At 47.3% G+C, this 11,569-nt stretch overlaps 1 protein-coding gene across 1 annotated transcript; it reads right to left on the bottom strand.

Annotated features, from left to right (window-relative positions):
• Nucleotides 1–9,227: 9,227 nt before the first annotated feature.
• LOC119352058 (pathogenesis-related protein 1-like) lies at nt 9,228–10,168 on the bottom strand. The gene is made up of 2 exons (XM_037618800.1): nt 9,886–10,168; nt 9,228–9,774 (listed from the first exon to the last, which is right to left on the bottom strand). The coding sequence occupies exons 1-2, from the start codon at nt 10,070–10,072 to the stop codon at nt 9,479–9,481; spliced, it is 483 nt and encodes a 160-aa protein (XP_037474697.1). The 5' UTR covers nt 10,073–10,168; the 3' UTR covers nt 9,228–9,478.
• Between the last annotated feature and the right edge of the window lie 1,401 nt (nt 10,169–11,569).

Raw genomic sequence — 11,569 nt, 5'->3', positions numbered from 1 at the left:
CCCTCCGTGACGGAGGAGGCCATCCACTTGCCTCCCGCACCGGACATGTTTGGAGAGAGTTGAGGAGAAGGACGTGGACTTGGGCGCTGGAGCTCGAGTGCGCGAAAATGGATGAGCAAGGAGGAAGAAGGCGTGGGTAGAACAAAGTGAAACCTTATCCCTTTATAAGGGCGGACGAAACTATGCGCCCCCACCAGCCTGGTAAAACTTGCTTATCCCCAAGCACCATAATTGATGGAGCGGTTGGGTTACCCACGTCCATATTGATGGGAATCCCGTAATAAGGGGACACGATCTCTGCTTCGACAAGACGTGCCAAGGAAACTGCCTCACGAAACACGCTGAGATAGGTTATGAAAAACGATTCGAATAAAGACCTGGTTGTGGTGTGATGCCACGCTACAGGGTACGTCAGCAGATCAGATTTGTGGAAATATTATTCTCTCTACAGTGGTATGTGGAACTTGTTTTGCAGAGCCGGACACGATCCTTGTGTTCAAAATCTTCTATGAAGTATTCGGAGGAGGAACCCGCCTTGCAATGCCGAAGACAATCTGCGCGCCGGACTTATCGTCATTGAAGCCTGGTTTAGGGGCTACTGAGGGAGTCCTGACCCATGGATTAGGGAGTATCCGGAAAGCCGGATTATATCCTTTGGCCGGACTGTTGGACTATGAAGATACAAGATTGAAAACTTCGTCCTGTGTCCGGTGGGACTCTCCTTGGCGTGGAAGGCAAGCTTGGTAATACGGATATGCAGATCTCCTTCCTTGTAACCGACTCTGTGTAACCCTAGCCCCCTCCGGTGTCTATATAAACCGGAGGGTTTTAGTCCGTAGGACAACATACAATCATACCATAGGCTAGCTTGTAGGGTTTGGCCTCTCTGATCTCGTGATAGATCTACTCTTGTACTACTTATATTATCAAGAATAATCAAGCAGGGCGTAGGGTTTTACCTCCATCAAGAGGGCCCGAACCTGGGTAAAACATCGTGTCCCCTTCCTCCTATTACCATCCGCCTTAGATGCACAGTTCGGAACCCCCTACCCGAGATCCGCCGGTTTTGACACCGACAGGCGGCATGCAGCACGGCGGGGCATCTGGCTCCGGCAATGATCGAGACAGTACCATAGCTGTACCGCTCGAGCATGCAACTCTCAAAACGGGCCCCTCTTCGTCCGGTGGCTGCATGGCTTCTCTAAAGCCTACATCGTCAGGCATGTTCATATCTTCTAGAACTCGAGGACGAGCTAGGGCTCATCATGCATGCAAGGAAACAAACCTCCCCAAGGGCGTGAAAGAGCTGTTACTACAAGCTTAGTCGTACGGGGAGAGCAGGAAGCTAGGATCTAATCAAGTCTACAGAAGCAGTGGTTGTCATGCATCAAGAGAGGGAGCTCTTGGAATAAATAAATGAGCTGGAGAGAGTGTACTGACTACTAAGGGTGGGAGAACGAGCAGGGTGGATCAGAATGACTGCTAACAGCGGTGGACTTGGTGGACAACAGACGCGGCAAACTAGGGCAAAGAGCAAACCTGCTAGCCTCTCTGGCGTTTGGCCTACTTGGAGGAGCTAAACTGCAGAGCCGGTCGTGGACGATGATGATCACCAGCAACGGGAGGTCGGCTGTCGATGGCGGCCGTCGGCGACAGGGCGATCGTCGCTCGAGCAACAGCAAGGTCGTTGGCGGCGGCACGACAGGGTGGCCACTGGCGAGTGGTGTTGGGCGCCCTTGCCGCCGGGAAGGCGATGGCAGCAGGGCTCGATGGTGGCCGCTGGCGTCAGAGCGATCACCGGCGAGGTTGTGGGTTGCCGCCCTCACACTCACTCAGACCTGTGTGCAGGAGACATTTCGGGGGGGTATCCAGGATGCCGATATATCTGACCTGGATTTTTGTAAAGTATCATAAAGTAAAAGGAATAGAATATGGTAACCAAAGGTTCACTCCAATACAATTCGTGTGAGTATAGGGGTCAACATGGATGTCCACGGTTCGATTGCTAGAGCCAGGACTGGATCAATTGTTCGGCGTGGATGCCAAGGAGACTACTCTGGATCCGTACATCATGGTTTGTTTAGCGATGATGACAACACTGAGGTTCCACATAATTTTTGCATGCTTCGGCATTAAACCTTTTGGATTTGTCCGATGGGTCTTTTCGGGTTTCATCATTCCTTGCGAAGTTGGAGCTGGCGTGGTGGTTTTGCTGGTGAGAATGAAATATGAAGGTGCCCATATCGGGGGGCTAGGGCAGCGCATGCCTTGCATATTTCTCTTGTAAACCTTGTTGTCAAAGTTGGAGTACCTATTGTTGGCGCTACGGTGCTTGGAAAGATGTCGCGAGGATAGCATCGTTGGTGATTGTGTGTGGCAAAGTCGGACTAGCTGGATCAAAGGCGGTTGGTGATGACCTTGGTGCTTATGGGAAGTCTTGACGGTTGTTCTCTTATTACCGGCGTATCTGTAAGTTTGTGTCGGTAGTAATATTGGTCGGGGATTCCCTATTGGCAATTGTCATGCTACATGACGATCGGCCTTTGTGCGCATAATTTTGGTTTTCGCCTGATTTTACCCAAATTAACATGACAACTCTGTTCTATTAAATTAGTTGATTGAGGCCAAGGCCTCCGTGTAAAAAATCCAAAAGATAAACTATTTAGTTTCTATATGAGAAACTTTCGATCTATTCATAATCAATCATGAGTAAAGAGAACATCAGAGGTCAGAAAAATTATAAGAAAATTATCACCTAGGAACGACTACAAGCACTAGATCAAGCCAAAGGCACGACGCCGTCATCGCCCCTCCCTCACTTGAGTTTCGCAAATCTTGTTATAGTAGATAGCCAGGAAGTCATCGTGCTAAAACCCCAAAGGACCAACACACTATAATTTTTTACTAATGGCGCACCACGCAGTGCGCCATTAGTATATAACACCATGCGCCATTAGTATGCCTCCCAGGGGGCCATATTTAACCATGTGCTTTGGCATACTAATGGCGCACTGTGGGGTGATGCGCCATTAGTATCCTTTGGCGTACTAATGGCGCACTCTGTAGTGATGCGCCATTAGTATCCTTTGGCATACTAATGGCGCACCTTGAGGTGATGCGCCATTAGTATGAATACTAGGTTTTTTTTTCTTTTCTGATTTTTGCACAGGTTACAAAATATATTATTGGACAGAATATAGACAACAGTACACAGCAACAACAGATTCATCGAATACAGTAGAAGATTAGTCTCCGAATACAATTCATCATATTAGTCTCCGAATTCAAAAGACCGAACAAAGATAAAACATTACAAGTCTTGAGACCGCGAGTATCGAGTTTGTCTTCACATTACAAGTCGATATCGATCATCTAAACTACCATCACATAGAAGAGAGCTGCGGTCATCATGATAGCATCATCACAATGAAACTGGTCTTCATCCGGTTCCTCCAACGCTCCCTCCTCTCTCTCCCGCTAGATAGCGGGCGTATCTAGATTCCGCCTCCGCCCTAGTGGTGTACCCTTTGTAACTGTTACCGCTAAAACGGTGAACCTGTCTCCGACACTCCTTCCAGTCGTCATAGACTCCGGGAACCTTACCCTCGTACACGACATACGACGGCATCTCTATGCACAAGACAAACAATAGACCATACATAAGCAATATATAAGTATGCAACAAAAGGATCGAAAGAGAAAAGCAAGACATTAATAGCACGATTCATGGTCCTACTAATAAATAGCATCGATTACATCTAAGTTGAACGACTGTCCAAACCAAAGAGACATAAAATTCATTAAAGTTTAATTACAACATGAGCCAATCAATGTTTCAGAACTACACATCACTACTTTCGACTCGACTCATGGGACAGGAGCGTGGATGAAGCCGCCGTCTGTCGTGATGGTCATGAAATCGCGGGCGTTGTCAGCCTGCATTTGTAGCGTTCCGTCTATCTCACTGTTGGACGGTTGATATCTGAGGTAGAACTGCCCCGAGGTATGAAGGACATCTTGATGGATGATGTCCGTAAACTCCGACTGGATGCGAAAGAATTCTTGTCTGATGTCCGCGTCCTGGATTGCCGACAAGCTTGCGGCCCAATCTTTGAGATTATCTGGTAGCAGAAGGTGATGATGGTCCCTTACGATCGCCCACATGTGATGGAGGGCGTAGTAGGCATCCTTCTGACCGCCAGGTGGCTGCTTGACGCAGCAAAACTTAGTATTGTGGGCGAACACATGCTTGCCGTACTTATGAATTGCCCTGGTGAAGGTGCCTCCAGATTTGGCGTAGTCGGGGAGAACATCATCAAGAACTTTCTTGATATTTGTGTAGTCTATCTTGGAGCCATGGTTCGGGTCGAAATACGTGGTCATGGAATATTTCGGGCTTAAGAGGATGAGTGTGCAATGTGTGTCACTGCACATAACACAGAATGTTAGAAAAAAAAGAACGATCGAAATCTAAGAAATCATATGTTACGGGGCGGTTAAGGGATGACTTACTCGGGAAAGTAAGCCACAAGGAAGTTATCCTTATCTGGGTTTGCCAGAATGACGGCTTCGAGGTGTGAACTCGTGAATTGGCGGTCCCCGGCATTGCTCAAGAGCTTGGCACACATGTAGAAGGGGTCGACTATCACGATGTCCGGGGTCTTGTCTCTAATGATCCGCATCTCCATACTCAGCTAAAACAACCGAATGAAGGTGTAGTGCAGCGGATGAAGGTTAAACATAGCAAAGATGTCATCAAACCGCAGGACGATCGTACCCCCGACGGCGCCATCCACAAAGCCCTTGCCCTCTGGCACCTTGGCCACGAAAACCGGGTATGCCACATCATTCTCTCTGAGACGCCGCTTCTCCAAAGAAAGAACACTGTCGTGTAGACTCCGCATAGCACCGGTTGCAGCATTGAGCATATTTGTCGGTAGCATCGCCCTACCCACCACATGCACCCTCCTCGAGATATCCTTAGATGAAGGTGGCCCGTCCTGAGCACGGATCGTACTCGGTGTCGGCTGGCTCGCACCGGCGCCCTTTTAGTCTTTCGTTTTCGGCTCTTCTTCTTGATCTGCTGTAATGGGACCAAGTTCTGCTCATAGACCGCCTTCTTGAGCGTGTTGGGACTGATAATATTTCGCACCTCAGCTATCTGAGGCTCGGTGAAGGCGGCAGCTGGAGGCGTCTCCTAAGAATTGAACGCCAGACGACGCCTGTTGCAACTGGGTTTCTCTACCGTACCAGCTAGATCGCGGTCGTCTTGGTTGGGTTCTTGAGAAGGAGGCCCGCAGAACTCGTCACCGTACCCATGTTCGGCAAAGTACTTATCGACGTTGGTAAATGTACCGTCGTCGTCGTCCGGATCCTTGCGTCTTCGGGGTTCGGTTTCACCATCGAACAGATCCTTGCGTTTCCTCCATGGGTCATCATCGCGAAGCCACCTTCGATGTCCCATGAAGACGGTTTTCGAAGACCCGGGATCTCTATCTAGCTGGCGATACGTTGTGTCATCCATGCACCTGATGCATCCAAAAATTCCGTGGACCACCTGCCCCGCGAGATACCCGTAACCGAGATAGTCGTGCACCGTCGTGAGCAGTGCGGCTCTCATAGGGAAATATTCTTTCTCTGCGGCGTCCCACGTATTGGCTGTCATTTTCCACAGCATGTCTAGCTCCTCTTTCAGCAGCCCCAGATACAGATTGATGTCGTTCCCTAGTTGTTTCGGCCCTTCAATTAGCATACTCATGTGAATGTACTTCCTCTTCATGCATAACCAGGGGGGAAGGTTGTACATCCACACAAACACATGCCAGGTGCTATGTGTGCTTCTGTGGCTGCCAAACGGATTGACTCCATCGGTGCTCACGCCCAGCATGATGTTCCTTGGATCCTTCCCAAATTCTGGGTGTTCGAAGTTCAACGCTAGCCACTGGCTCCCATCCTTAGGGTGACTCAACATCTTGTCTTTTTATTTATCTCCGGATCATTTGCGTCATTTTCTCGCTTCTTCTCCTCCCTATCTGCGTGCCAACGCAGGAGCTTTGCTACCTTAGGGTCCGCGAAATACCGCTGCAGACGAGGAGTGATCAGAAAGTACCACAACACTTTTCGAGGAGCTTTCTTCCTCTTCTTGTATCGAGTGACGCCGCACACCGGACATATGGTAGACTCCGCGTGCTCGTCCCGATAAATGATGCAGTTGTTCATGCACACATGGTATTTCACACGCGGTAAATCCAGAGGACACACGATGTTCTTCGCCTCCTCGAAATTGGTAGGGCACTTGTTCCCCTTGGGAAGACGTTCATGCCAGAATGACATGTTCTCGTCGAAGCATGCGTCGGTCATTTTGTGTTTTACCTTCATCTCCAGAGCATGAGCGTTACTTTCAGGCGGGTATCCTCGGTCCTGCATCCTTCATACAATGGAGTAACCGCGTCTATCTCCAGTTGATCCAGCTTGGCTTTCTCTCGGGCGGCAGCTCTTGCATTATCCGTCTGCTTGAGAAGCAGCTCTTGAATATGAGGGTCCTGCACCCAGCCCATCGATGGTCCATCGTCGTCTGCTCCGCCGGCATCTTCATCTTCATGATCATGCCCTTCGTCTGCTCCGGCATCTTCCTCATCATCATATCCGGCATCTTCTACATGATGACTGTGTACAGCATCACCGTCGTGATCATGTCCTGGAGATTCTTTGTCTTCTCGCCTGCCCGAGCTGCGGTTGTTGTCTTGCTGCCCTTCCTCATTTCTTGTCCGGCCCCCATGGACGACTTCATAGTCATTTTCATCACCTTGCCACTGACAGTCATCCATGAAACCACGCAAGAGCAGGTGGTCCCGCACCTGCCCGGAATCCGGGTCCGCAATAAGGCTCTTCAGCTTGCATCTTCGACACGGACATCTTATCTCCATCTCATTCTTTTGAAGCATCTCGGCCTTCGCGGAGCTCAAAAACCTATTCACGATGCCTTCGGTCATCGTGCGGACCATGGTCTCCTGCGGGGTAGAGCAAAACGATATTTTAGAACCAAGAAAAAATTTGGCATGACTTTCCCTAAAAATAGGACCAAAAAGAATGCATAGTGCCAAAATTCTCGCCGAAACGGAAATGAATCAACATTCCGGCAAAATATTGGCAACTATCGCATTTCAAATACCGGTACCTGCAAACACAAATATATATGCAACACCACGAACATACATAGATCTAGCTAGGCCACAAAAAGTGCATGTGCACGTTGTTGGAGCGAGTTAGGGAGAAAAAAAGTAGATCTACAGCATGAAGATAGCTTTCCCCTTACTTACCTATCAAAAAAAAGGTAATTTCACCACTTAATTTTGATGAATCTATGGTGCAAATGAGGTGAGGAGAAGGAGGCAGCCGACAAGCTTGGAGAAGGAGGTGGAGGGAATAAAGTGGGGAAAGTGAGTGTGTAGGTGTGGCTGTCCAAAATATCTAGCTGGTCCCAGGTTACTAATGGCGCACCACCCAATCATGCGCCATTAGTAGCCCAACATACTAATGGCGCACCTGCTGGCCGTGCGCCATTAGTAGTTTTGCAAAAAAATAATATATATATATATACTAATGACGCACCGTGGCATAGTGCGCCATTACTAGTGTAAACTAGTAATGGCGCACTGTGCCACGGTGCGCCATTAGTAGTTTTGCAAAAAATAAGAATAAAAAAATACAGTAGTGGCGCACTCTATGGCTGGTGCGCCATTACTAGTTAGAACTAGTAATGGCGCACTTTGCCTGGATGCGCCATTAGTATGTTTGAAAAAATGAAAAAAAATTGTTACTAGTGGCACACCTTGTGTCTGGTGCACCATTAGTGTCTTCCACACTAATGGCGCATCAGCACATGGTGTGCCATTAGTAAATAGTAGTGGCACACCACTTTTCTGGTGCGCCATTAGTGTCAATTTTATCTATAGCCCTTTTTCTAGTAGTGACAGACCAAAGGCCATCAGAGATGGGGCAAACCGGCGATGGCGCTGACGGGAGGAGGAAACCCGATCGCCCTGGTTCTTTTCTTGGGGAGGAGGAATGAGTGTGTTTATCTTTAGCTTTATCCTAGCTTTGTCAAATAAGTAGCGATTTTAGTAGTTCCCAATATATTTTGGAACCTCAAAATGGAAACCAACATCATAACAGCAAGCAAAATGACCAAAGTTTGATAGGCAGTTGGGAGGAAGGTATCAAATCAGATGAGGGTCTCTAGGCTAGGAGGGGCGATGAACAGAACATCCTATTTCAGTTGACAGTAGAAGAGAAACAAATACTAATTTTCCATTAGTGTTGCAAACTTATATATTCCTCGTACCACGATACTTCCTAATCTATCGATGCTCTTTAGTGTGTGTGTGGGTGGTGATGGGGGCTATCACAACTTCTCAGTTGGCTCTCTTATTTTCGGCGATATTATGGGCCCCTGTAAACCTGTTTAGTTTCTCGTATGATATTCCTACCCTTGTGCCCATGGCTCAAACGGAATTTTTTAGTCTGATGGTTAAAAGGAGTCATGGGAGAAATGGACAAAAGATTACGGAGTCTCAAAATAAAAAAATAAAAAGGCAAGTAAGAAGGTTGTGGTAGTTTAAGGACTCCTCATACAATTTGCATTGTATTCATTACGCACAAATGTAAGTTCGCTTTGAAAAGGGGATACATGAAGAACGTGGATTTCACTTGCCAACAAGGACCCAATAGATTATAGATGCACTTGTCGAAAAATGGTGCCAAAATAAAACACAATGACATGTCAACTGTCTCTTACAACTTGAAAAGAGAAAACGAAATTATGTTCGACTCCCTCCCATTTTAAATATAAGGATTTTAGAGATTTTAATTTGGACTACATACATAAGTATACAAACGTATTTTAGAGTTTAGATTCACTCATTTTGCTACTTATGGTATCCATATTAAAATCTCTAAAAGGATTTATATTTAGAAGCAAATGGAGTAGCAAATAAATGTCTTTCTTGGATTCCTATAAACAGACTTTGATGACATGCAAACATTTTTCTTTTTTGCACATAAGAGTGTTTAGTTTTTCTATTTTCGGGAGAGTGTTTAGGTATTTCACATACATATAGGATTTGTGTAAGAGGTCGACACATAAACTTCCAAATCCAAAAACTCCCTCCGTTCCGTAATTCTTGTTGTGCTTTTAGGTCAAAACTAAAACTATGACAAGAATTATAGAATTGAGGCAGTATATAAGAGTGTTTAGGTATTTGACATAAGCAAGCACCAATATCATCAAACAACAGAACCCTTTGGTAGTTACAAATACTCAACCTTTTAACTTCTCACGTCCACACTCTGGCGGTGCTCTCGCGCTCGGCGTCACTATTATAGCTTAGAGATTGGAGCAGCTTTATTACATCAGGAAGAAAACACACGGAATTCAAACTAGGGACATCATAATCATGTATGATATCTCTCAACAGATTCAGTTGTAGGCGTCGGGGTTGGCGATGAGGTAGGCCTCGGCGGCCTTGAAGATGGCGGTGACGGATTCCTTGGCCTTGGTGATTTCGTCATTCACCTCCACGCCTGGCAGCAGCTTGTACGTCGAGTCCACTTTCACGATGCTCCCGCCGTTGGCCGCCGGCTCCATCTTGATGTGCGACGTTGCGGTCTCGATGGCCGAGCCGATGCCGCCGCCCTCGATGAGGGTTGACTTGCACTCGCACTTCTCCTCGTCCAGGAACTCTAGCCTCTCCTTCATGACGCTAAAGGGCATGGCTGCATGATCAACTGCGTGTTATGCTTTCGCTTGACCATGTATAGATACACGCCGGATTTCTAGACTGAGGTGACACGCATGGGTTGTATGGGATTGTGATGCGTACGTACCTGAGGTAAAGTTGAACTGCCTGACGCTGCCGATGCCGCCTTCGCCGTTGACGGGATGGGCGCTGGCGACGATGTGGGGCGCGAGCTTGGGTGCCAGAGTGTGCCAGTCCATGACGCCGGCACGGAACAGGCGCGGTGCCGCGACTGAGGACTCAATCTCGTGGGTCCAGCTGTTGGTGGAGGCCATTGCTGCGGCGATCAACTAGTTAAGACGGGCAGGCGCGAAGGCTATGAGGTCAGTCAGAGCGTTGTGTTGCTAGTGCAAAGTAGTTGCAGTATGTTGCAGCGGCTGCTTGGTTGCCCAGAGCGTGCGCGGCGAGAGCTATAAATAGGTGTCCCGGAGCGCGGGGTTGGTGCCGGATGGGGTCTGGTGAGGTCGCCGGTCGCCGAGTATCCACGAGGGACAGCAGTTCAGACTTAATCATGCAGGCCGGGTTGGCATGGATGGCACCCCTCGTGGCCCTCGTCGTCAACGTTTATTGATTCTGGTGTGCAAAGAATGTGGTCCAGGGAGTAAAATACTGTAATGCCAAACGAAAATAATGATGACAGGTGTGGTTGTCATATGGCATGGTTGGTGTCTTGGCGGGAAAAGAAAAGGCCACTCTTTCAGTGGGCTACATGTCTGTACGTAAACTATTCTCGCGTGTTTTATTCAGAGTTTTTAAAACTATTTATTTATTAGGAGTTATTATTTGAGTACACCAGCTGTTATTTTGACCATCCTTGACACAATGTTCTGTGTATTTTCTTTACACCAAATTTCATTGGAATCGACTATCTTTCCGGAAATTCAATTTGGCTCACGGGAGCACATGCTCCCGGGCCCAAAAATAATTTGTCGAATGTGAAAAAAATCAAGACAAAATTTTTATGTGATCTTAGTCACATACAAATGCTACCTGCAGATTTTGAGGCAAAAAGGTTAAGCATTTTGGCATGTGCAAAAAAAGAAGACCAAATGTCATCCAAAAATGTGACCCCAAATTTGTTTTTTTCACCGACGAAACATTGCTGCTGCGTTTCACATGAAATTTGTCACATCTTCCAATGCATTGGTGCTTAGGTGAAATGCTAAGTGCATTAACAACCATAGTAACTAATCTTCTCAATACATAGGTGCTGAACTTTTGTATCTAAGCTCCTCTCATTTAATTGCTTAAAACCTAAATTCCTTCACGCATGGGTTGGTAGCCATTTTGCACAGTTTCACACGCTTATCATCGTTTCCTTTCGGGGTCAGCATAATGCTCTTTCTCCTCTTTAAGTGCCGAGGGAGTCCTGGATTAGGGGGTGTTCGGGTAGCCGGACTATACCTTCAGCCGGACTCCACGACTATGAAGATACAAGATTGAAGACTTCGTCCCGTGTCCGGATGGGACTTTCCTTGGCGTGGAAGGCAAGCTTGGCGATGCGGATATTCAAGATCTCCTACCATTGTAACCGACTCTATGTAACCCTAACCGTATCCGGTGTCTATATAAACCGGGGGTTGTAGTCCGTAGGCAATCAACTCCATATACAACAATCATACCATAGGCTAACTTCTAGGGTTTAGCCTCCTTGATCTCGTGGTAGATCTACTCTTGTACTACCCATATCATCAATATTAATCAAGCAGGATGTAGGGTTTTACCTCCATCAAGAGGGCCCGAACCTGGGTAAAACATCGTGTTCCCTGCCT

The sequence above is a fragment of the Triticum dicoccoides genome, chromosome 2A (genome assembly GCF_002162155.2).
Source record: "Triticum dicoccoides isolate Atlit2015 ecotype Zavitan chromosome 2A, WEW_v2.0, whole genome shotgun sequence".
In the NCBI taxonomy this organism is placed as follows: Eukaryota; Viridiplantae; Streptophyta; class Magnoliopsida; order Poales; family Poaceae; genus Triticum; species Triticum dicoccoides.
This window is presented reverse-complemented; position numbering and strand designations above follow the sequence as displayed.